This window comes from Dioscorea cayenensis, chromosome 1, assembly GCF_009730915.1.
Source record: "Dioscorea cayenensis subsp. rotundata cultivar TDr96_F1 chromosome 1, TDr96_F1_v2_PseudoChromosome.rev07_lg8_w22 25.fasta, whole genome shotgun sequence".
NCBI classification, from domain to species: Eukaryota; Viridiplantae; Streptophyta; class Magnoliopsida; order Dioscoreales; family Dioscoreaceae; genus Dioscorea; species Dioscorea cayenensis.
The window spans coordinates 391,504-415,780 of record NC_052471.1 but is presented as its reverse complement, the minus strand read 5'-3'; the positions used below and the strand labels follow the sequence as shown (position 1 = coordinate 415,780).

General features: G+C 33.2%; 4 protein-coding genes across 9 annotated transcripts; all 4 read right to left on the bottom strand.

The window, feature by feature from the left end:
* Positions 1 to 6,261: 6,261 nt before the first annotated feature.
* LOC120263812 (protein RETICULATA-RELATED 1, chloroplastic-like) lies at positions 6,262 to 11,477 on the bottom strand. Of its 4 annotated transcripts, none has more exons than XR_005537141.1 (9): positions 11,010 to 11,477; positions 10,474 to 10,635; positions 10,301 to 10,393; positions 10,079 to 10,194; positions 9,652 to 9,750; positions 9,255 to 9,560; positions 8,985 to 9,161; positions 7,362 to 7,752; positions 6,262 to 6,464 (listed from the first exon to the last, which is right to left on the bottom strand). XR_005537141.1 is itself a non-coding variant. In XM_039271806.1 (9 exons), exons 1-9 carry the CDS (start codon positions 11,391 to 11,393, stop codon positions 6,459 to 6,461), a joined length of 1,599 nt encoding a protein of 532 aa, XP_039127740.1. In that variant the 5' UTR covers positions 11,394 to 11,477; the 3' UTR covers positions 6,262 to 6,458. The 4 variants fall into 4 exon arrangements, 2 of the variants coding, with proteins under 2 accessions (XP_039127740.1, XP_039127731.1); XR_005537145.1 differs by having other exon boundaries at positions 8,985 to 9,149; XM_039271806.1 differs by having other exon boundaries at positions 7,497 to 7,752.
* Positions 11,478 to 12,602: 1,125 nt separating this feature from the next.
* LOC120278757 (class I heat shock protein-like) lies at positions 12,603 to 13,187 on the bottom strand. The gene has a single exon (XM_039285517.1). The coding sequence runs from the start codon at positions 13,153 to 13,155 to the stop codon at positions 12,733 to 12,735; it is 423 nt and encodes a 140-aa protein (XP_039141451.1). The 5' UTR covers positions 13,156 to 13,187; the 3' UTR covers positions 12,603 to 12,732.
* A 300-nt stretch (positions 13,188 to 13,487) lies between these two features.
* LOC120261211 (zinc finger CCCH domain-containing protein 56) lies at positions 13,488 to 16,573 on the bottom strand. 3 transcript variants are annotated; one of them, XM_039268997.1, is made up of 3 exons: positions 16,471 to 16,573; positions 15,180 to 16,170; positions 13,488 to 14,002 (listed from the first exon to the last, which is right to left on the bottom strand). In XM_039268997.1, exons 2-3 carry the CDS (start codon positions 15,943 to 15,945, stop codon positions 13,719 to 13,721), a joined length of 1,050 nt encoding a protein of 349 aa, XP_039124931.1. In that variant the 5' UTR covers positions 15,946 to 16,170; positions 16,471 to 16,573; the 3' UTR covers positions 13,488 to 13,718. The 3 variants fall into 3 exon arrangements, with proteins under 3 accessions (XP_039124931.1, XP_039124947.1, XP_039124939.1); XM_039269013.1 differs by having other exon boundaries at positions 13,488 to 13,972; XM_039269005.1 differs by having other exon boundaries at positions 15,180 to 16,567.
* Positions 16,574 to 21,047: 4,474 nt separating this feature from the next.
* On the bottom strand, positions 21,048 to 23,805 carry LOC120262112. Its single transcript, XM_039270173.1, has 6 exons — positions 23,719 to 23,805; positions 22,951 to 23,046; positions 22,196 to 22,375; positions 21,938 to 21,991; positions 21,697 to 21,843; positions 21,048 to 21,419 (listed from the first exon to the last, which is right to left on the bottom strand). The coding sequence occupies exons 1-6, from the start codon at positions 23,803 to 23,805 to the stop codon at positions 21,048 to 21,050; spliced, it is 936 nt and encodes a 311-aa protein (XP_039126107.1).
* Between the last annotated feature and the right edge of the window lie 472 nt (positions 23,806 to 24,277).

Genomic DNA, 24,277 nt, shown 5'->3' with positions numbered 1-24,277 from the left:
ATAAATTCAACAAATAGCCTCTATATAGTTTAATAAATTATCCATTAACAATAGATGGTTAATTATCATACTATTCTTTTAAATACAACTACTCAAACACACACATGTGTATATATATACAAGTTTGACTGTAAAATTATCATACCATTCTTTTAAATACAACTACTCAAACACACACACACATGACACACACACACACACACATATATATATATATAAGTTTAACCGTAAAATTTGAAAAATTGAATTTAAAGATTATTGAATCAAGAGGGAAAAAAAAGACGATAATCAATGATGCAAGCACAAAAAGGAGTTAATTAAAATGGAGAAACAAAACAAATATTTCAACTCCAACATAGCAAAATACAATTAACCTAGTTTCTCCCTGTTGCTGTATTTTCCGTTTTTTCAATAAATATAATCTATCCAAAACAAGTAAACATGTCAGCATATTTATAATTTAACATTCAAATAAACAACTACAAAAGAAAGCAGCATACAAGCAATCAATTAATTGTTCCTTGAAGGGCCTACTACTTGTAAACTCCTACAATATAAAAATTAATTAATTAATTAATTAAGAAAAAGAGCGAGAAAGACGGATCAGGACAAGCCACCAAACCGTCTTGTTTGACTTAGCTTAGCCGAGCCGTGAGCCGTGAGCCGAAGGCATCACGTGCGGCGGGAAGTGAGAGAGAGAGAAAATGGAAAGACTCCAAAGTGCGGAAAGAGAACGTCGTTTTCATCGGGAATTGGTCTTTAAGAATCCGCTGCCCGGGTTTCCCGCGGGCACCTCTTATCGGATTCGGATCCTATTTCCCCCTCACCTACCACCCGACCCGATATTTTTTTTTTATTTATTTATTTTTTACCAAGACTAGCAGTTAGGCTGGCTGATAAAAACAGTATGGCGTGCATAAACCTCGGTGGAGCAAATAAGAGCGGGACTCACGAGACCCACATACACATGGGCACTGAGACTACTCGTACACAACTACTACTCACACTCTCATAAATGTGCCATCACCCAAGATTTAAACTCTCATCACTTATGAAGAGTTCTAGTGAGGACCTAAGACCACTTGGTGGTTGGTTTTTTTTAAAAAAAAATTCATTTAACCAACTAACCCCTTCTCTACCTTCCAATTCCCACATCTACCTCATTGCTCTTCAAATTCTAACTAAATAATAATACATGCTTTACATATCTATATCTATTTATAATATATAGATATATTAGAATTTTCAAAATAGTTCTAATTATATATTTGACACTCAAAGCATCCTTTATTTATTCTCTTAATTTTATGTCTCTAAAATTATGAGCAAAACTTAGTTGTTGTTCATTTATTTATTAATTTTACATGAAAATCCCTATGAAATCTATTATATTTGACTTTTGAAACTAGTTTTATTATTCTATCATTTGGTGATGTTAGACCTTAGATGATATGATTGAAGACAATATGGTGGAAATAATTAAGTTATAAGACTTGTAAACATATTTGACCTATATATTGAAGGTTTCATGAGAAAAAAAAATATCTTATAAATTTCCATTAATAATAAATATTGTAATATAACTATAGTAACAATATATACTAATTAGTTTCAAAATTAAATTATACCTTCCCTGATGCAATTTTTTTTTTTTTTGGAATAGTTTAAGAATGTCTTTGTCTTTGTAAATAAAGATAAGCAAGAGTGTTTAATAAAATAAAAAATAAAAACACAAAAAAAAGAGGGAAAAGGACAAGAAAGTCACCCGCGATACACTAAATGTCGTTTTCACCTAGACGTTGACACCAACCAATTAAATCGCTTCTCCGGCTTTCCTTCTCCCCACCAACAAATCTCCAACCGCCACATCATAATCATAAGTCCCAATCACATGTCGTCCTCACGATTGTCCTCTCCTCCGCGGGTGCACTCTATCACTTCTTGATATAATCCACAACTTTTTTTTTTTTTACAAATTAAGTTCCCACTTTTTTTTTTTAATTTTTATTTATTATCTTTTTTCGATGTGGATAGCGTTTATGTACTTCTTTCTCGTACCTCTAATTAAAAACAGATGAGAAAATTATGGAAATAAATTATTAACCAGATAATTTAATTAACTAAAATGGTTTAGCATTAGTTTAATGATGGTGGTTATCTTTGTGGTTAGTTCCTTATATTTTAGGCTTAAAAGGCATATGAGATTGATTAAACTATAATACATCAATCATATGATTTCTTATAATACACATCGGTTAGGTCTTATATATTTATTTGTTTGTTAGCATTGAAACATGTAACTTTCTTAATTGCAAGCTAGTGTGGTGTAGACAAGGGGCTTAACCTTACATTAATAAAGAAATATATTATGTCAATTAAAGTTAATTAGTGTTTTGTGCTAATCGAAACAAACAAAATCGATACCTTACTTCTTCTCGTCCTCGAACGGTGAGTTATTATTGATTAGTCACGGGGTGAGAAAACGGTAAGCGTGCTTCAAGGGGCATCGAGTCTATCATTAGTTTTAATTATTATTTACTTCATCAACAAACTTGCATTATTTTGACCTAATTGACAATGGTTCTGTGAAGTTTATAGCTAGATGTGTCTTTTATTCATTTGTCATAAGCGACGAGTGATGAGTTTTGAGTCACTATCAAATATTGTCCCGTACCGTTGTATTTGGGCTAAATTAAGAAGAAAATTATCTTCCATTACATACCATATTTAGATTAATTTTCTTAATCCTAATTAATTTATTGGTTATTTTTAATCTCTAGTACCTCTTAAGGTAATCTTAAGAGATGGTTATATATATACATATAACTTTTGAGCCCAAAGTGTCATGTCAATGGTCTCTAAACCTTGTCATAGTACTCTTTAAACAACCTCACAATTTTATAATCATCACAACCTAAAAGTTAAGAAATACATCCACTTTGTGAGTGAGTGGATTATTAAAGTCCATTTATGAGTACAATAAGTTTATATTGAATAAGTATGACAATGCATTCCAATGAAGCATTGATAAAGATTTCCAATCTTTGCTTACGTTTTTCATTTAAAAAAAAAAATTAAAATTAACTAAAAGTGAACACTTTGTTTGGGATGGAGCACTTGGGAGTAGTGGGCATTAGAAATTTAATATGATCTACTTTTTTTTCATTGTTAATAAATGACATACATAAACCTTGGGATCATCCTTCAATTCATTAATATTCTTTAAATGGAAATCACCAATAGATAATTCATCAAAATAGGATGCTAATCTATTAACTTTTTATCATATAATCATAGAAAGAGGAGGATATGTTCCAAACTACACATTATATTACAATCTCAAAGTCAAACATTAAAGTATGTTTTAGTGGATATATATATAGGAATAGTATAGTACATTTCAGTAAGTTGTTTGTTTATTTATTTATTTAATTCGATCTAAGATGATTAATTTATATTCAAAGTTTCCAACCATTAGATTTGATTTAAAATAATTAGTTCATGTCCTATATATGTTTGTTTATTACAGATAATTTTTTAGTATGAATGTAAAATGGAAACTTTTATCCACTTATCATTGAAGTTATATTATTAATTATCACCAAAAAGTTCAGTTTTGGAGGTTGTATATCCTTGTTAATTACAGTGTTCAAGAAATATTTATATATAAAAGAAGAAATAAAGTCCAAAATGGTTATCTCTTTACTGTTAATCAAAATGAAACCATGATTAAATCATGATATTAACAATAAAGTATCTAAGAGATATACAAAAGCGTGCAGTTGTTAGATATATATTTATAATTGTTAAAAGTGACTGATGATACATAGTTATCAATAAAGTAAACAGTGTTTTAAACTGTTTGGTCTTAGTATTTTCTAATAAAAGCTCAATTAATATAAGGTATATTCTTAATTTTATGTTATAATGATTAGCCACAATCTAAGATTTTGGAGTTCATAAAAAACCAATTTAATCTTTATATTTAATTAATTTATATATATAGTTTAAAAGGCTTCAACCCACTCTATAATTAATTATTTTTTAAAAATAGATTTAACTATATTTCTTAAAAGAAGAGAAAATGCAACATGGTCCCAGCAGGAAGTACATCAAGATAGTTTACCAGAAATGAAGATTGACAAAATACAATAAATGAAATAAATAAAAATATAATATAAGAAGTAGATAAAAAAACACTAATAAGAGTGGAAATAGAACAATATAAACATAATAAAATAACTCTTGGGACATTGAGGGTAAATGATAACTATTGATTAAGAGAATCCTCCCATTTAATCACGTTCTTAAATATATTCTTGCATGCACATATTCTTAGAAAAATGTTATAAATTATATTTAAAAATATTTGGTATAAAAATTAAAATATTAATTTTCTGTTATTTATTTTCAAAAACTTTAGAGAAGATTTTTCTAAACATATAAATGCAACTTTATATATATACACACGCACACACCCCCAATCACATCAGCTCCATTCATCATCTTTATTTTGTCAAATCTTGGAAGTTTTTTTTAATATAAATATTTTAAATGTCATTGATCATAGACTCAAACAATCCATTTAAAGGTGGAATTAACAATAGAAATTTGCTAGATTGGTGTAATTAAGATTTTTGGGTAGAATTCATGATATTATATATAAATGAAGAAACAAATCATATATTTTGATAAATTATTTTCTAAAATTATTAAATTGTATAAATTCTATTTTAAGATACATACTAAAATATTATTGCAAGGAGTATATATATGTATATTAATACATATGATAAACTCCACTCAAACTCACATTTATATTTACGTATAGATTATCAAATTTAAACATATACAAAAACTAAACCATAAAAAAAATAATACAGAATTATTTGAAGTTTATCACATTCTCTTGTTTTTTATATTAAATAATACCACATTAAATCCTTAAGTCAAGAACAACATGATCTTAATTTGGGTTCTCAATATTTGAAGGTTATATATAATAGTGTTGACAAAGTAACCCATAAGCAATTCTTTAAACATGGATTAATTATTAAATCAACCAACTTTGGCATCCAATTAATATAATTTTCCTAAAAAGATAAGCACAAGACCAAAACATCAAACAAAGTTAAGAGATTAATTGGCTGTGGTGGTCCCTCTTCACATAAATCATTCAAGCCACAACCTACCCATTGTTTCACAGATTCCATAATAGAGATTACTAATTCTAATAATGTTATCAACTTATTCATTAAAATAATAATAATAATAATAATAATAATAATAATAATAATAATAATAATAATAAAGAGTTTATCAAACTTTATATATATATAGAAAATCAACTCTATGAACAAACCATGTAGTCATTTTTTAATCATTTATATTTATGATGACGTGTCAGTACACTATTGGATTAGGTATGGCACGTCATTTCCCGCTCGGATGATCATATGAACGGCTGAGATCGGAGATGGGCCAGTGATGTGACTCGGGCGTGCATGCACGTGCGATAGGCACGTCAATCAAAGCTGGTGGTGCAGCACGTGTCCCCATGCGCGAATGTCACGTGCGGCTAACTCCACGAGAAGGATACTCTTTTATCATCTTATTTGCAAACATGAATTAGTCTAAATTATTATTATTATTTATATACAAAACAAGAAAGAAAGTAATATTATTTTGAGATGGGTTCTATTCATTTCAAGAAAATAATATATATTTTTTCCGTACATACATAATTCTGCAAAATTCTAAATTATAAGGGGAAAAAAATCAACACACTTCCACTTTCCAATTTCATTTTTCTTCCCTTTCTTTTAAAGAAATATATCAATATTCTTTTAATTTATTGATACTGAATTTTTTACATAAAGTGTTAATATCCTATCGAACATTAATAAATTTGAATCTCAACTCACATAGAATATAAGCACTTGAATGTTAAAATAGAAAATTTACGTTTGTGCTCACACAGAATGTGAGCACTGAAATATTAAAATAGAAAATCTACGTCTGTGCATTTTTTGACATGCGATTTATTCACATTTTGTTCCAGAAAACAAAAATTTATAATGTGAAATAGGAAGCATTGTGAAATGAATTAAAAAAAAAAGGAGAGAGAGAGAGAGAGGCAGAGTACAGGGTAGCATTAGTAACAAATTTATGTGTGCACTTACTTAAAATTTATATGTGCAAAAAACATCCATTAAGTAGTAGCCAGAGAAGAGCAAACCTGCACTAAAAAAGCAACAAACAGAAGGAAAATAAATAAATAAATAAATAAATAAAAGTATAACATTTGTATCACAAAGTAACAGAGGCACAGCAACACAAGCATTTAGCATTGTAAAGAGAATCCACAAAAGCAGCAAATTTGGAAGGAAGTAGTAAACAAAGCATTATGCTCTCATGGCTTCTTCACAGCTAGATTCTATTCAGCCTTGTAGGTGTTTTTATTCCTGAATATGTTACAAAACCAAACAAAAAATTAATTAATTAATTATATAAGAAATGTTAATAAGAATACAAAGAATCATATGTTTGCTGAGAAGCAAGTATTATCCAAAAGAAATAGAAAAAAAAAAAAAAGGTTGAAAAAAGTATGCTTTTGTGGAGAGTGTCATGGTCCTCTAATTAGTTTATTATTGAATGTAGTGTTGATGTTTCCTCCCACTAACTCATTCCCCATGTGGCTCTGGATTTTCTAAATGGCATCAAGCTCTTCCCCCCTAATCACTTGTACTATCACATAAATTATTCGTCATGTCATCAAGTGCATGTGGTGTGAAGAGGCTGATTAATATAATCAAAAGGCAAGGGTGTCTCCCTAGTTTTTAGAGTCTAACACTGAGTGCAGACCACATGCATATGAATAAAACACAAAAGAGAAAGGACTCCGGGTCCTACCAGCCACCCGGGTAGTCAAAACGTGTTAATATATGTAATAATTCGGTAAGTGTTGCACTTATTGACTTCATTCCTAAGATGGACAACCAGGGAAGGAAGGCCAACTATTTTGGAAAGTTGTTTAGCAAACAAACGTTGCTTGAAGATATCATCAAGCTTCTAACATATATCAGTTTGTTTTTTATTTACATAGTTCTTGAGACAGTTCACTAACATACTAACACTTAAAAGATGTTAAAGGAAATCTGACTAGGAAAATATATATGGTATTTTATTCACTTGAAAGTTACCTTTGTCCACGAATGGAGTGCAATATGGATCTTGTATTATATATGTTTATTCAACTAAATATATGGAAGATGAATTCTAAAGCACAAGAGAATTTATTCCTACCTCATATTGTGCATAATATAAGTGAAAGCAACTAAGAAAAGCTACTGTGAACTCACCACAATGGTCAGGGGCCCTTCAAGAATGTTTGGCTTTTAATTGTGTTATAAGTAATCAGCTCAATGATGATTTCCTCGCAAACAAAATTGTTCCCATTGGTGGGAGAGTAAATCCTAAACTGAGCTTTCGCTAACCTTTGTTCTGACAATTCTCTTCCTCCGAGCCTTTGACGTAGAACTGTTCAGGTCCTTGCTGTCCTTCCTGATACCAAGACGTCCAAGACCGGAGATGATGGTGTTCTTGGATATGAACCATTTGGAGGATGGTGTGTCTAAAGCTTCTGAAGGTCTGCTGTAAAATTTCGAGTGATCCTCTGACTGAATTAGAGGGTTGGCTTCCACCCCAAGCCAAGCTACTTTGGATGTTTCCCCCACCTGAACATTCAGAATCCTGAAACAACGATTTAACGTAGTCAATTTCATATCAAAGCAAGGATATCCACATTTATTAGAATGAACAGTATAAATAGAGCCATCATTTGTATGAAGATGAGGTAGCAAAACTCTCTCAAGCCTCCTAACCGATCAGCTTGATTGTGGTCAAGGAGCCACTCAATATCACCCCTTAGAATGGCCTGAAAGTTACAGAGTGGATATCCAATATAGCAATCAAATGAGTTATCATACTCTGGAAAGAGATCGTATAGAGAAGCTGCTAAGGATCCCTAACTTCACATTTTGGAACTATAAGTAGCACAATAAATAGTTTTGGCTTAGCTGCGTTGTATGATGATTGATAACTTTTATTGCTTTGTTGTCTTATGCAGATGTACTTCTGGTGAATTCACATCAAAAATAAAAAGTATCGCATTTGGTATAACTTTCATATAAATTTTCTAGTGTATAATGATACTTTTGTCCTCAAACTCAATTGTCCATGTAGATTACTCATCTGATACAGAACTGGTTCAAAACATATATATAAAACAGTTCTAAATGTCAAATTTGTTAAGTATTACACTTTATAAACCTTTTCCAAAGCAACGACATATGCATTGCTTTCCTATGATACATTTCTAGAAAGTTCAATAGTTCCTTCTGTCAGAAATGATTATATTATCTAGTTTTATCTGGTTTGTTTCAGGTTATTACTTTAAAGTTTAGATTTTATTCAAAGTTAGGGCATTATCTTATTCTATCCAACTGATTGATTTGATTCTAGAGAGACTGTGGAGTAATAGATTAATAAAACTTTGTTTTCTTATGACGGAATTTATTCCTTTTCTTTTATATTTCATTATATTTAAATTACATCACCTTCCCAAAGGCTTTGAGAATTAGAATAGGATTTCTATTCGGCAATTACCATCCCATTCATTTTCTAAATCTTGGAATTATTCTTTCAGATGATGAGCAACAGATGATTGGGGAACTATATAGTTACAAGAAAGAAAATTTTACAAATGCTAAATCTAAGATTGACTAAGCTTTGGGAAATAGCCATGCCTTAATTTGATCAGAATATGTTAACGACCAAAGATATTTTTAAACCCATCTGGCTTACGAAACAAAAGTTCAAAAGTTAAACCATAAATGAGCAATTGTTAAATGATTACTTTCCATGAAACACAAACTTGAAAATGTACTGAAATATTGAATGCTAATCCAAAAGGAAGAGCTTACCTTAACGCAAAGCCAAAAAAGATCGCCACTCCAAGAACATCAAAGTAATCTAACAGAGCTCTATCTATCCCATATAAAAGCTGATATCGAAAATTTGTGTATATTCCCAGGAAAGATCCAGAGCCAAGAGCATTTGTCCTCACAGATGGCATGGTCATGGATAACCTACAGCATGGTCTGATAATTGTTGAAACACTAAAATCATGTTATGTATAATTCCTAATCAAATGTCTACAAAAAGAAAAAAAAAATTAAGATGGTGCTGCAAACCTCGGTTCCTTTCTTCTAGAGGACAGTTTGGACAGAGTTCCTTGAACTGATCCAGCAATTAACCCAAAAAGGGAAAGCTCCGCAGCTTTATAAAAGAAAGATTGAACTCTTTTCTGCAAGTCAAATTCTCGGAAAGGATAACTCCTTTCAAAAATATTATTTGGAAGCTTTTGGATAGTGTTTTGCAGGTCAAATTGGAAAGTGCTTCCATAGGATCGGCAAGGAGCAAGTGACCAGACGATGGCAACATTGCAAGCTGCTGCAGTCAGAACATTAATTAGGGCCAAATCCCATTCCTCTTTAATCCTGTATACACCATGCCCAACAAAGTCTCAATATAGTAGTACATTCAAGGTTTCAATTCTGCTTTCATTAGTTTATATAAAAAAATTGTCACCTCTCCTTCCTGTTCTTAAATTCCCACCAAACTGAACAACCAATCGTGGCCACCTGCTCTAGAAGTAACTTGTACAAGAAAGATGGATCTGCTAGCATTCTGCATGAAAAATTCATTCTTTGATTGCAATCAATGGATGATGGATCTTAATAACAGGTGGAAGAATCCAGCTATACTTGCACTTAGCTCATCTATTGAAATGACTGAGTTGATCTGAAGCTTAAGTTGAACAAAACTCGAGCTTCTTACAAGAAGCTTGATGATTTGACAATACTACTAAACCTATAATGCCTTTTTTCCGGGGAAAATCACAGACTTGATGTTGTTTGATACGTGAGGTCAAAGAATTACTTTATAAACAACACATTCAAAACACAGTAGTTTTGGTGTAAAAAAAACTGATATTTTGAAGGGTCTATGGCATTACCTCCCAATGAAAGCCCTGGATATGGATTCAGGTAGGCTTCGAGAAATGAGCCTAGCCATTGTTGGCCTCGCATTCATTGCTAAGAATTGGGCCATTTGAGCAGAGCTTACCATACCCTGTAACACAAACCATATTCAAATCATTTATCCAGAAATTATTTCCTAGTTGTGTGTGTTTTTTTGTGGATGCATCAAGGGCTGGTGAGGATGAGGTTAGAGTTACCATTTCACAAGCTTGGCGAAATCCAGCAGGCAAATCAGTAATAGTTTTGTACCACTCTTGCAACACGGCATCAACAAATTGTCGGTCATAAAACTGCTAGCAATGAAACATTGTAAGGACAAATGCAACTCTGAGACCAACAAAGCATCAGTACAAAAACAAATTTCTTTAACCTCTTGTAAGAAAATACGCCTTCTGAATAGTCCACCTTCTTCTCCCTCATCCCCTTCATCAAAGTCTCCAAAATAGTCATCATCATCATCACCATCATCACCACCACCACCACCATGAAAAATTTTCTTCCCATTATCTCCTCCTCCTCCACCAATTGCCGTCTGCCAAATTCAAGAGTTATCACATGAATTTCCACTGAAACACCCCAAAGTACCAACAAAGTTTGATGAATCTAAGTCTTCAATTTTAATGCTTTATGCTTATACTGTCATCAAAGGATCCATACAATTCATACAACTCATTAAGAATATATTTACTCCCAAAAGCATACATGTTGTAGTTCAATCCCAATCCATGAGTTCTCTAAAATCAAAGCCAATCCACAAACAATTGTTAATCATATGCAGGGGTTTTCAGACTAGGAAAATATGCAACCTTGAATCAAAGCGCTCTAATGTGAAGAAATATAGAAACACTAAATTAAGCAACAATAAAAAAAATTACACAAAAAAATTTTTTTTTTTGCTAATCTTACCTCAGGGCTAGACTTGGAAGTCTTCTGAGAGAGATCAAGCTTGCCCTTCTCCAGCGTCACCGCCCCAAATGATCCGTACTGTCCCATCATTTCCGGCGACACCGTCGCCATTGGCCGCGCAACCAATCCAATCGACAACGATGGAGATTTAGCTCCAGCCTCAGTTGAAAATAAGCATCGTTCGAGGAATCCGCAGGGATCCGAATCCACAGCGCCGGAAGGATGAACGGAAGATAAGGAGGCGGCCGCTGAGATGGGCCTCAATCTACGAGAAGAGGCAGCGACGCTGAGTCTGGTGGTGTGGTGATTCTCGGGGTGAGAGATTCGATGGCGGTGGGGAACCAAGCGGAGTGAAGAAGCGTGGACGACGGCGAGGGAAGGCATCTCCCGTCGCTGAGCTCTCGCCGGCGCCGGTGACGCTTCTCTCAAGTCTCAACAACCGCCTTTCTCTTCCGAGAAATCGAGAGAAACGTGCGAAAACGAGGCGGCTATTTTTTATCGGGTTCAAAGAAGAAAAACCCGATCCGCAACCCAATCATATCGGGTTCGGGTTTGGATCCGACATCCTAAACCCGATAGTTTAACTCATCCTGGATTCGGATCCATAAGAAAGACCACTTGATCCGAATACTCAGTTTTAAAAATTAATAATAATTTTATAAAAAACTATATATATAAATATAAGATTAAAAAACTATGCATTTAATTGAACTAATGTAGATATTAATTTGAGTTGGGACTTATTTAGAAAGTTTTATTATTATTTTTGTGTTATATTTTAATATCAATGTGTAAGTCCAAATTAATGATGTTAAAGAGTTCAATCTAAATTAGGTCAACTTTAATCAACAAATATCAATATCATTTGTTGCAGTGTAGCCGGCTTCATGAATCAGACCATAAACTTCTCCTTCATTCTTGATTATTCATTGACTAATTATTATAAGTTGAAGAAAAAGTCTTGCAAACTATTATAGCATTTGTTCTTTAAATTCTTGTTTCAGACTTAAAAGTCTTTGTAATCTTGTACTTGTGTGCTTCTTTGTTTTTTTTATTTATTTCAATGTGGGAATTCAAAGGTTTTGAGTAATTAATTGAGTGAATCTAATTTCATTGAGTCAAACTTCATATGTATATTAGTTTTTTTGAATGCCAAAGTTCTTCATGAACCAATTGGATTAATATCAGTACGTATCACCAAACAAAGCCTCCAAAAGAGCACTCTTTATGCAAATATATATAGTGCTGAATTCAGACCAGCATATGACTTAATCATGAGGATGTGGAACTCTTTGGGGGAGCAGAGCTTTGCAAAGGATACGAAAAATACGGCATCGAGGTCGTATACATGTACATTCTGTCGGAGAATGTTCAGGTCAGCTCAGGCACTTGGCGGGCACATGAACATACACCGCCGAGACCGTGCCAACCTTCTCCGATGTGGTCAGGAGCCGGATAACTTCATCTTTACTGCACCATCACCGAATTCGCCTCTCACTAAGTTCTCAATCTCGACTTATAAGTGCATAGCTGGTGGAGAAATTAATGAAGGTGTTAGCCATGCAAGTGTGGTTGAAGAACTAGATCTTGAACTTAGACTAGGAAGATGATCATGATCTTATTCATATCATATATTACATATATCATGATCTTATTCATATTATATATATCTATATCTATATATATGTGAAGATGTAGTTGTTATTTATTACATTCATGAACTTCAACCTGATATCTCAATGAACCTTCCAACTGCCTTCATGTCTTGATCTTTAGGAACTGTAACTGTAAGAACTCCATTTTGCAGCGCTGCTTTCACTTTGCTAGTATTCACATTCGGTGGCAATTTAATGGTTCGAAAAATCTGATCAGAGCTGCGTTCGATACGATGCCACTTATCATTTTTCTCTTCAGCCTCCCTCGTCCTTTGGCCGCTTATCTTGAGCAACTTCTCCTCCTCCACCTCGACCTTCACCTCATCCTTTTTCATCCCCGGGAAATCGGCAATATATATGTGTGCATCTGGAGTCTCCTTCCAATCCACTTGAGCACTGGTGAACGGAGATGCAGCAAAAGGGACACCATCAAAAGGATCCCACAGGTCGCCTTTACTTCCTCTGCGGCCGAAAAAGGAGATGATCGACATTGTTGTTGCAATGCTTGTACAGAAATCATATGAATGCTTGGCATATAAATAGCATCACAATATAATGGCTATCAACTTCATTTGATTCTCTGTTCTGGAATTCTCTAACCTGTGCTTGATGCTTTAAATGATCAATAAGCATCCATGCTTCCCAAAAGTAAATAAAAGAATGATTCTATTCCCAACACATCAACCTCAAAGAAATTTCGAGCACTTGATAAACTGATTCGTTATTCATCACTTCAGGATAAGCCTGATGAAAGAGTTTAATTAAGAAATTAAGTTCACATTGCAAAGACAACAACAACTGAAGAAAACAGAAACCCAAAAACATACACACACACAATAAGCATTTGATACAATAACATTTGCTGAGAAGTAGACATCAAAATCAAAATCGATCACCCAAACATTTCATCATCAACCTGTAAACTTCAAACAGAAAAACTCAGCTTCTCACACGTGTGGACACAATGAATTGTTTGAGTGATCATAAACTTTTGCAAATACAACATCTTTTGATTCTTGACTGTGGTTATTGTGCCATGTCGACGCATGGAGTTCTACTCAATTTCATCAATCCAATCACCATAAATTCTACTAATCTTGTCTGGGCCTTTCCATTTCTGAAATTGTCTCTGCCCCTGCCTCTGCGGAATACCAACTGACCTTTGCGCAGGAGTCCCGATATGATGATAGACTTCGGCGTGTGGTACTGAAGTGTTAGCTGCAACAACAGTGTCTGTTGGGGCCTTTAATGGTACTCCAGCGTGCTTGGATTCCTGAGCTGCTGAAGGAGCACTTCCGCCTTCAATCTCTACAAGGCCACCACCATATTTGTGAAGCTCTGCATGTATTTATTTAAAATCAGGAATTTAAATTTGCAATGTGGATTTTCTCTGCTTTTAGTGGAACAGTGACACCTCAATATGTTCACGCTGTTGAAGATTCAAGGTTTCAATACCTAGAGATTTAAATCATTAACACAACCACCAATCCCCTGGGTAGAAATAATGTAACAAATAATTAGATTTTTGTGTTTTGTATTTTAAGTTTTCTTTAAGTTTGTGTTTAAATAATTACAAAAGAAAAGTTTATCCTTTTAGGTAGTATTTGAAGTCCTTAAGGATTGGAAAAGGCATCTTTAACTGAATTCCTACCTAAAAATGTCATATTCACAATTTTATAAACATTTCTCGAGAGCAACGAGAAGCTGCAGTTGGTGAGATGCCACAAAGTTGGTAAGATAGATTAATTCTAATTAACTGTCAAAAACCGAAACATAGCGGAGAGAAGACTTAAAAATATCATTGGGACTAAGAGGGTTATGAGCAGGTATGTCCATCAGGGGTACTGTGGTGTTAAACTTGATGAAAAACACTTCTTTACCATCACATTAGATAAACACAAACCACTAAACCCCAATCAACATATTTTCATAAGTGCACCTAGATCCACTGTTAGAAACTTGGATACTCTTTCTGTAACCTTAGCTATTGTTCATCATTATTTATCTCTTGCCTTGAAATCAATCATCTCCATCATCTATTGTTTAAATTAAATCTTTTGATGAGATAACTCTTGTTAAGCCTTCAATCTAACAACAAAGTTTAATCTCAGACTTCTCCTTTAAGCATTCAAGCATACAAGGACTATACCCACTCAAACAAATTTCGATTTTTCCTATTGTCATACGTCTTTTTCTCCGACATCAACATGTAATTCTTTGAAAGAAACTATTTACATTCAATAAAATCCAAATTGTCATGTGCATCAATGGCAACCAGAAACAGAAACATCAAAAGGCTGTAAAATCCAGTTATATCAGTACAATGAGTCTGCACTCTGCTGACAGGAGTTATGTAGTACTCGTCAGTTTCCTCCACCTAAATCAGGATCTCAAAAATAACAGTGAACGCTAGTGATGTTTCCAAAGGAACTCGTTCTGTCAACTTGTTATTTATTTATCAACTTCTTTATTTATTTATATGCTTCTAATTAGACATGAAAGCAAGAAAGCAAACCTGCCGCGCCATGAGCAAAGTGGCACTTGCTACCAAACGGGCAGTTCCCTGTCATCTCCCACTTATTACATATCCTGGTCTTCCAATTTGACGGCTTCTGAGCAGTTGGATTGGCTACAGCCGCATAATTACCACTACTCCCCATGCTTGGACCAAGGCTTATCGCCACGCTCTCCCGAGATCTAGACTGTTCATCATGCAAAAAGGTACATGCATCACCATAAGGACATCCTTCCTCAGTATAGAACTTCTTGCAATGCCTCCCTTTATATGACCTCTGTGTATCCCCACTAACATTGGAAGAAGTGATTATCGGTATCTGATGCTCCTCCCTGGGCTCCGAAGCTTCATCATGAGCTGCCACAATCTCCTGCCAATTGGGAGGTGGTTTCCGTAGCTCCTCAATCCCATGCGCAAAATTACAGTTTGTGATGTATGGACAAGTCCCAGCACGAAACTTGCAGCATAATTTGGTCTTGAAGAACATTTTACCAATGGCTTTAGACTTACTGTTGGATCCATTTCCTTGAGAATCATTCCGAGCTTTCTTGGTGGGAGTCTGCTCACCACCTGCCCTGGAAGGGCCTTGGCGGGAATCCTGCACAGAGTTGGACATGGAATCCACTGAGGTTTCTCCATTCCAAGAACGATAATCATCTTCAGTGGCCCAAAGCGCCTGGTCATTAAGGTTGGATGTCCACGAATTTGCACCACCAGGGACCGTTGGTTCTGGAATTATCTCTATAGCATTGCTATTATAATCCATGCCCAGAAGTTCTTGTTAAGTCCCTAATCACAAGATTCAAACCCTACTTGGCACCAAAGTTGGCAGCTTTCAATTGAACTCTCTCATCAGTAACTCCGAAGAACACTAATATACAACCGAAAAACACAAAAAAGAGAAAACCTAAACCTCAAACCAGACTAGAAATCAAAAGTCTTCCAGTTGAATCCCAAGTCCAGTACTTCTCCGAGCACTCAAATCAAAGCCCTAAAAAATTCAGGAGCGCAACCAATACTGAGTCAAAACAAGGCCCCAAAACATACAACATTAGAATACACCGCCAAAGGTAAATCAAGATCCAAACTTTCCAGCAAAATAAACAAGTTCAACTACGAATAACTCTGTAAACCCCAAAATTCAAGCATCAAACTCAAACCCTAAAATCAGCGTCTCAGATAACAAGGGTTAAATCATTCAGATCAGAACAAAGTGATGAAATTCATGAAAACAAGCGTAATCAAAGAAAAGAATCAAAAGATATACAGCAACCAAGAACCTACAAATAACCTGAAATCAAAGAAGAAGCAGAAGCGAGGATGGAGAGGTGGAGACAGCGCGGTGGCGGTGATAGGAACATAGCAAGTTAGCAACTGTTTTAGAGGGGGTTTTTCACGCTGGGAAATGCAACACATTATAAAAAGGTCAAAATACCCTTGACGGTGATTTAGCCGTTTAATTTTTTTATTTTAACAAAAGTATCATTTTTTTTTTTTTTACATTTGAGTTTTTAGACAGAAATTCGGGTTATAATATAAAAATAAAAATTGAGAAAAAAAAAATTAATACTTATAAAAATTTTAAATATGATAAATAATTTAAAACAATTTTTTTTTTCTAAAGTGACATATATAAAATCAAAGGAGCATATATTATTAAGACCTTTTTCATTTAGACTCTCTTTTCCTCTAATGTCATCACCAATGAACTGTTGTAATTATCTATAATTTACTATCGAGTGTTTTTGAAATGGATATTGGTGTTTTGTCTTTTTTATCTTTAGATTTGGTTAAAGAATTTATATTCTTCCCTAAATTTATACCTTTTTAACCATATAGTATTAAGAAGAAACAAAACTTTTCATATATTTCTCTTTTATGTGTGATACACATGCATGCCTTTATTTCCATATATGTATATTTAAATATGTATGTAGAATAGTTAATTAATATTATTATTTCAAATTATTTTTAATTTAAACCCTTGTCTTCTTCTAATATTTTTATTATTATTTTGAAGATTAAGATTCTTCGAGATTTTATCATATTTAACTCAAATTTAGAAAAAAAAAATATTTTCTCTTCTCACTTGGTAAAAAGCCATGAATATTTAAATATATATTTTTTTGTTTATCAATTTTTTTATAAATTTATTGAAAGTAGCTTTTTCAAAATTTGTTTGGTACAATGGTACCCTTTTCAAGAGGCGCGGAGAAGTCCCAATGGAGTGATACACCAAAAAATTGGGGTCACTACAAGGTATCTAAGTGGACCAACATCAAGGGTATTAAGACCTTCAAGGCTCTGAACTTAGTCACGGAGGCCGCTAAAGTTGGACAGGTTTTCAGGCTATTGTATTTAAGAATGGTGTTACATTTCAATTTTTGCAAAACCGTTGTTTCTTGAATTGGATCTTTTGAATTATGAACTTCTTTTATGTCTTTACATATCCCTTTTTGAAAAGATTTTTTTATTGATTAGTTTTGAAGCAGATTTTGATTATAGCTTCATTTGGATTATCGTACTATGTCAAAATCTTCCTTGTGAACTTTGAAGTTTTTATTCAGTTTCAGAATGCCAAAATGCGTATTGTTAACAATTTTGTGATGAGGTTCATTTTTATCTCTTTTAAAGTTTGTTTTAAGCCAAAATGGTTATTGGTAAATGTTGGAAGCTTCATTTGATTACATTGATTTTTATGCTCATTTTGGAACCTATATAGCTAGATATGTTGATATATATATATATATATATATATATATATGCTGAAATATTTTGAAGTTACATGTATACTTGTACAAGCTTTTTTATTTGAATTAAAATGTTGCAGTTTCATATCCTTTTAGAATTATGCTAATCCACTCATTTAGTGACTTTAGTGACTCACCCTCTCCCTTTTCCCAGGCTATAGTGATTAGTAGCGTCGCGGCGAGGCGAAGTACTTAGCATTTACTTGTTTCATTCTTCTTCACCTTGTATATGTCTATTTCTTTTTTAGCATGGTTGCATTGTATAAGAATATGGATCTACCAGTGCCCTTGACTCTGTGAACATGTTTTCCTTGCATATTTGTCTTTTTGGAAACTTTAGTTGTTTTTTGTGATTTGTATGTCTCATTGAACTCCAATGATAGGTTTTATGAAATTCTTGCTTCCTTTATGCTATTATTGTATTCCTTGCTTTGCATGATCTTTACTAGTGATTTGCGTGTACTGTTGTGTAAATACAACAATTTGTAAGTCTTGCGACAATTCAAAGATTGGATGGTGTGTATCTTTCTTGGGGATTATCTTAGCAGTTGTCACGTGCCAATCCTGCGGGATAGGGTGTGACATGTATAATTGGTGTGATTGGGTCATATGATTGAGGAGTGTGGAGGGGAAAGGTATCTAAGCGTGGGCTCTTGATACCATGAAAGTAAGCTAATGAAGGTATATGTAAAAGGCTTGTATTTTTCATTGATAGATGAATACAATACATAGGATCCTATTTTATACATTATAAGAATAATCTAAAGATGGTAGAGATCTAAAGATAGAAGGCAAAATATTTTGGTCCCAATATACATTGATTACAAATATTTAGCATATCACAAAATATATAATATAATGATTGGAGGGGCTAACTATAGGAAAAAAATATTTGAGAACAATTGAGAATAAGTTCATTATATTATCAAAATCCCTCTTGAGTGGGTATGGTTATTTCAATGGGTTTCATGGATCCCTCTTTGCCTATGATTGGCGGACAATTCATCTGCAAAACCACAAACTCAACAATGAGAGTGAATAATACACACAGGTAGATTAGACCTAGGTACATTTATAGTTTCTAGTTAGCTTCATGTTCATTAAAACACCTTGGCACAAGAATACTAGCCTATGTCCATAGCTAAATTGATGTATAGCAATAGTCTAGAAGACTTATGTCAAATTGTATTCTACGCTCTACCTTTGCCTGCATTCTCTCAGAAGAATATTAATGGCCAAACACACGCAAAAATTGTTAGGATTATGCCCTCGAATGCCAACGAGGATACTTGTATTAGGGCATTTCATTTGTATTATACATTCTTATTCTTATTAAATAGGCATATATTTTGATGTTCATATAAATCTTGTGATGGCATCATAATTAGTTTTGAATATCATAGTCCATATGTATCAAGTTAAACCTTCTACTCTTTGTGGGATAAAGAGAAGATCACTAGAAGGGTTTGGTACTTATACACTTAAATAGTTCGCAAATTAGAGAATCTTTAATTGGGCGTTAAAGGTTCGTAAGGATTTGTATGACATATACTTTGACAAAGAGTGCTAGTTGAACACTATGGAATAGTGGGAGCATATGTCATAAATACATCATTGGGAATTGGTGTATTCGAACATGACTCGCAACAATCCAATCACATGGGTTTTACTCTTTGACAGTCAATGATTGGGATTGTTGGTTATGATCATATGAGTGGACCTTAGACCTGAGGTATCATGATCACAATGTACTTGTGACGTCTAGTCTGTTACTAGAGTTGTTAGGCTCAGTTCACCTTTTGGTAGGGCCGACCTCAAAGTGCGACTATGTCGGGCAGGTAGCAGTTGTGAGTGATCACCAAGAAGAAATTCGTTCTCTCGGAAGTAAACGAGTCAGTATCCTATGCGACTATAAGTATGTGAGATTAGAAGACCTTGGCCAAGGCAGTCAAACTAATCGTGTGGGACACAAATAGTAGTTTGGTAATCTCACCCCACTATAGTTATTTGCATGCGATCGAGTTCAGTGAGTTTGACAATTACCATGGCTCTCACTCGGTTGGGATACAAGAACGAAAGGTTTATACACATATGGTAATCATAATCGGAAAGGTTCGTAATGATCTACTCATTCGTGTTCAATTGGGCTACGACGTGGGGCCACGGGGCTGGCTAGGTGTCACCCACGTCCTTTGGTATCCTCCCATTGCCAATCGGAACGAACCTAGGGAGTCACGCTTAAAGGGATAAAGAATCAGTCTTGTTTTGAGTACAGGGATAAAATTGTCAATTTATAATTTTACTTCATGGGATGAGTGAAATTGTAAATTAGTCTAGGGTTTTTGTCTTAAGTTTAAATTTTGATTTAAATTCGATGGAGTCGAATAGATAATCAAAATTATGAGGACTCAAAGATAAAAGTGGTTTTAGTTAGATTAGGACTCATATTTCTAATAGGACTTCTATGGTAATGTTTATCATATTATGAAGGTTCATATTTTGAATAGAACTTCATGATTGAATGATGTTTATCATATTATGAAGGTTCATATTTCGAATAGAACTCATAATTGAATAATGTTTATCATGTTTTATGAAGTTTTCATAAATATGACTCCTCTCCAACTATAGACTGAACTCAATTAATTCTCTAGTGAGAAAATCCCCTAGCTCTCTCTTCCTCTCTAACCCTAGCCGCTATTTGGAGAAGAAGAGAAGATCGTCTCTTAATTCCAGCGTGTGATCTAGAGGCGTGGAACTTTCGTTCGGCGCTAGGAGATCTACGACAATCCGAGAGATAAGTTCGGCGCATCAAAAAAAAGAAAATCATCAAGAGGTAATTTTCTAGGCCTTTTATTTAAATTACGGTGCTCATTAAAACAATTAGAATATATATCGCAAATATATTATTGCTTCCGCATGCCCTTTTAATGTTATTTGATTTTTGCGATATTACCCAACAGCAAAAATAACAACAAAAAATGACCTCTTTTTGCTCAATGAGGGTATTCATAAAGAATGAGTTGACATCTTAATTCAAATATAAACTAAATCATATTTAAGCACCAGCTAAATATTCATAAATTTTATTTAAAGATATTTTAAGAAATATATATTTCTAGTTAATACAATGAGCAGGGCCACCATAGAAAAAACTTTCGTCCCTAAATTCACTAACACGGTAGCATTCTCTTTTATCCTCTGCGGCATTTAGGTCATCTTCAAAGTCATACACATTTCCAATTTTATCCACGGCTTGGATTCTATAGAAAGCTGCTGCTTTGCCTTCTCCTTCATCTGGGTAGTGACCGCTGCCCATTGGAGGGCCGTGCTCATCTTTATGATAGGAGACCATTCCACCAAAATGCATTTGAGATGCATTATCCACCAAAGTAGTGAAAAGAGAACTCGGCCAGTAACCTACTGCATTTAATTCATCATGGTGACCAGATGATCCATAATATAACCACCAATTTCCAGAAGTAGATTCCTGTTAAAAGATTAATTTCATAAAATTTTGCAACTAATGCTAGCAAAAAAAAAAAAAAAAAACCTTTTTGATAATGACAAATTCTATTGGTTATTCTTTCAAATATACCACGTTGAGGATAATCCAACTTTCAATGTAGAAAGGGTAGAATATTGTGAACATATAGGAGGAAACATTATAAACATGGCCTTAAAACTACATGGTTGTTGAGAGGGAAAGTGAAATGGTGTATATGCATGAATTCACTCAATAAAAATAATGATACGTACAAATATACCTTATAGATTTTTAGTGTTATATTATATTGTGGTCCGCCATAAACCGAAACTTGATCAATAGGACTTCCTGGAACTATTTTACTCTTATTAGCAAGCACAAATCCCGAGCATTGAGTGTTATAGCAACCTGTTTGATATCCATCTCTCTATTTGTCAAAAATTAATACAAAAAGGAAAAGAATTAATACATGTCCACGATATTTATATATATCATATAAAAGAACAAATTTTAAGCTTTACCGTCCAATCTGTGAATAAATGGGGCCGAGTATCATTATATAGATCTGGATATACCTGAGAATGAAGAATAATTTACAAGTGAACCTGTAACTAACACTTATACTTGAGAAACACAAGTTTAATTTTGCAAAACCTCATAGAAATATAATATTACAATAACTTTTTTTTTATCAACATATTTTCTTTAGAGTGATGAAAAAAATGGAGGAATGGCTTAGGCATATATGGTAAAAAAAATTAAATTAAATATGAACTTACCGTCCACCCAGTCGTTATGATATTTAAATTTTCTTTTGGGCCATCATCTCCATTAACAATCCAAATGCAAGCCGAGCTAAATTGGGAAACTTTAATTTCTGGAATCTCATAAACAGAAACAGTTGCCATAGCCCCATAACGCTTCTGACCGTTACCACTTGGAGCCTTGTAAATTGCCCACTATAAAATACAAAAGTAATAATTAAAAAAATAATATATTGATATATTTTATGGCCCTATGGTCAATTTCAAGACCCAAAACTTTTTTTTAAGCCTATATATATTGCTAATTTGATGTCCTTGATTTATCCATGCCTCTTTTTGAAATAGCAATACTATATAATACTACATATAATATATATTATGAATTTGAAGAAAATTTGTATCTTTGCAAAATGTAAAATCATAAATAGTTTTGTAAACAATTGAGGAAGTTATGGAAACGCAGACATTATTGCAAAATCTTGAAATAAAAAATAAAAAAGCTGAGAAATCCAACAAAAATGATACAAGATGATGTTAACTAGTTTGTTCATTTCTCAATAAAAATAAATCATTGATCAAATAAATCAATATAGGTTAGAATAAAATAGAGTAAGATTATCACCAAACATATTTTTTCATATTTTATAAAATTAAATAAGATTTTATTTTATTTTTTTACTTTCAGAAGATTATGCATTTGATTATAATTTACTCCTGATGATATTTGAGAGTATGAAAAATCGTATTGAATTTCAAGTCCAATAACTTACATGGTCAATTGAATCATCTACTTCATCATTCTCTGAAATAGAATTTTGATTGATGAACCTCTCATTCCACAATAAAGACTGTTTCATCATTTGTCTCTGCCAATATTTTTACATACTAGTAAATATATCAGTTATGAAAAGAAATATAAATATATTTTTCTTATAACATACACACTATTATTTTGCCTTTGTCAGTTAATCATGTGGTGCCCACTGTCAACTATTAAAGCCCAAATTCTCATTAATGCAGCCTTTTAGCTCAAAACAATTTTCTAGATTAACTTCTATGACATTAAAGAAGAGGTAAGGCTTTCAGCGGAAACTCAACAGTCGGTTTGTTCGGATATGTAGCTTATAAATTACCATTATTCATTTGTATATCTCTTTGACCAAGAATCAACTAAAAAAAATTATGAAAATGTTAAATTCACCGCTACTGCATGACTTCTCCACATTCCTCAGATTAAATTATTTAACTATTTTCTGATAAAGCAAAATAAATAAAATTAATCTTTTTTTTTTTTCATAAATATGTTGGATCATTTTGTATGTTGAAAAAAAAACTTAAAACTGCATGCAATGAAATATTAACAATTAGTCATTTTTACATATTTATGGACAAGCTGTTATATGCATAAGAAGAAATGTATTGTGGTATAAATTTGTACTTTTCATTTATCACATGCATTACTGGTTTATCAAATTTTAGAAATAATTCAATACGTAAATAAGTGAACAAATGAGGGAAAAAAGTGGGTAGAATACTACCTTCGGCATGGTTGCCAGGACTTCATTGTCAAAGACAATGAGAGAAAGCCCTATGATCATCACAACGAACCACAATTTGCATTCCATATTTGTTATTTTGTTACAAGTTTTCCTAGAAAACTCAATTTCTATATATATAGAGCATGAATAACTCCGCGTGTCAATATTCCAATATGATACACCGGTATCTTTCAAGATTTGTAAGAATACTCCAATGTGATACACCTGAATCTTTTAAGATTTGTGATAATCTTGTGACATTAAAAATAATATCTTTTGATATAGCAGTGTAGCTTCCTTATATGGCTGTCAACAAATTTTAAAAGATACAAATAAGAATCAGTAGATTACTGATACAAGTTTTAGAACAATGAATCGAAAGTACAAATTGCTCCTAAAATTTAGGTTATTCACATAAGCCATCTTACAAAAAGACTCATTTGACCAACTAACTATTTTGACTTTTGTCGATAGTCTTATGTTCTCTCTAGATGTGGTATAAATTGGCTGGGAATCTACGTATTAGGAGTAAGCCTAGTGGTGGGTAAAATTTTGAGGA

Bases quoted from the DNA above. Each gene is read 5' to 3' on its own strand.
- LOC120263812 (XM_039271797.1), bottom strand. From the start codon at position 11,393: ATGCCTTCCCTCGCCGTCGTCCACGCTTCTTCACTCCGCTTGGTTCCC. The intron at 10,394-10,473 runs GTTAAAGAAATT...CATTGCTAGCAG, and splicing joins GGCGTATTTTCTTACAAGAG to TTTTATGACCGACAATTTGT. The intron at 9,162-9,254 runs GTTTGCAGCACC...AACAATTATCAG, and splicing joins TCTAGAAGAAAGGAACCGAG to ACCATGCTGTAGGTTATCCA.
- LOC120261211 (XM_039268997.1), bottom strand. From the start codon at position 15,945: ATGGATTATAATAGCAATGCTATAGAGATAATTCCAGAACCAACGGTC. The intron at 14,003-15,179 runs GTTTGCTTTCTT...AAATACATGCAG, and splicing joins CTTTGCTCATGGCGCGGCAG to AGCTTCACAAATATGGTGGT.
- LOC120278757 (XM_039285517.1), bottom strand. From the start codon at position 13,155: ATGTCGATCATCTCCTTTTTCGGCCGCAGAGGAAGTAAAGGCGACCTG.
- LOC120262112 (XM_039270173.1), bottom strand. From the start codon at position 23,805: ATGGAATGCAAATTGTGGTTCGTTGTGATGATCATAGGGCTTTCTCTC. The intron at 23,047-23,718 runs GTAGTATTCTAC...AAATATTGGCAG, and splicing joins TCCTGGCAACCATGCCGAAG to AGACAAATGATGAAACAGTC. The intron at 22,376-22,950 runs GTAAGTTATTGG...TGTATTTTATAG, and splicing joins TAGATGATTCAATTGACCAT to TGGGCAATTTACAAGGCTCC.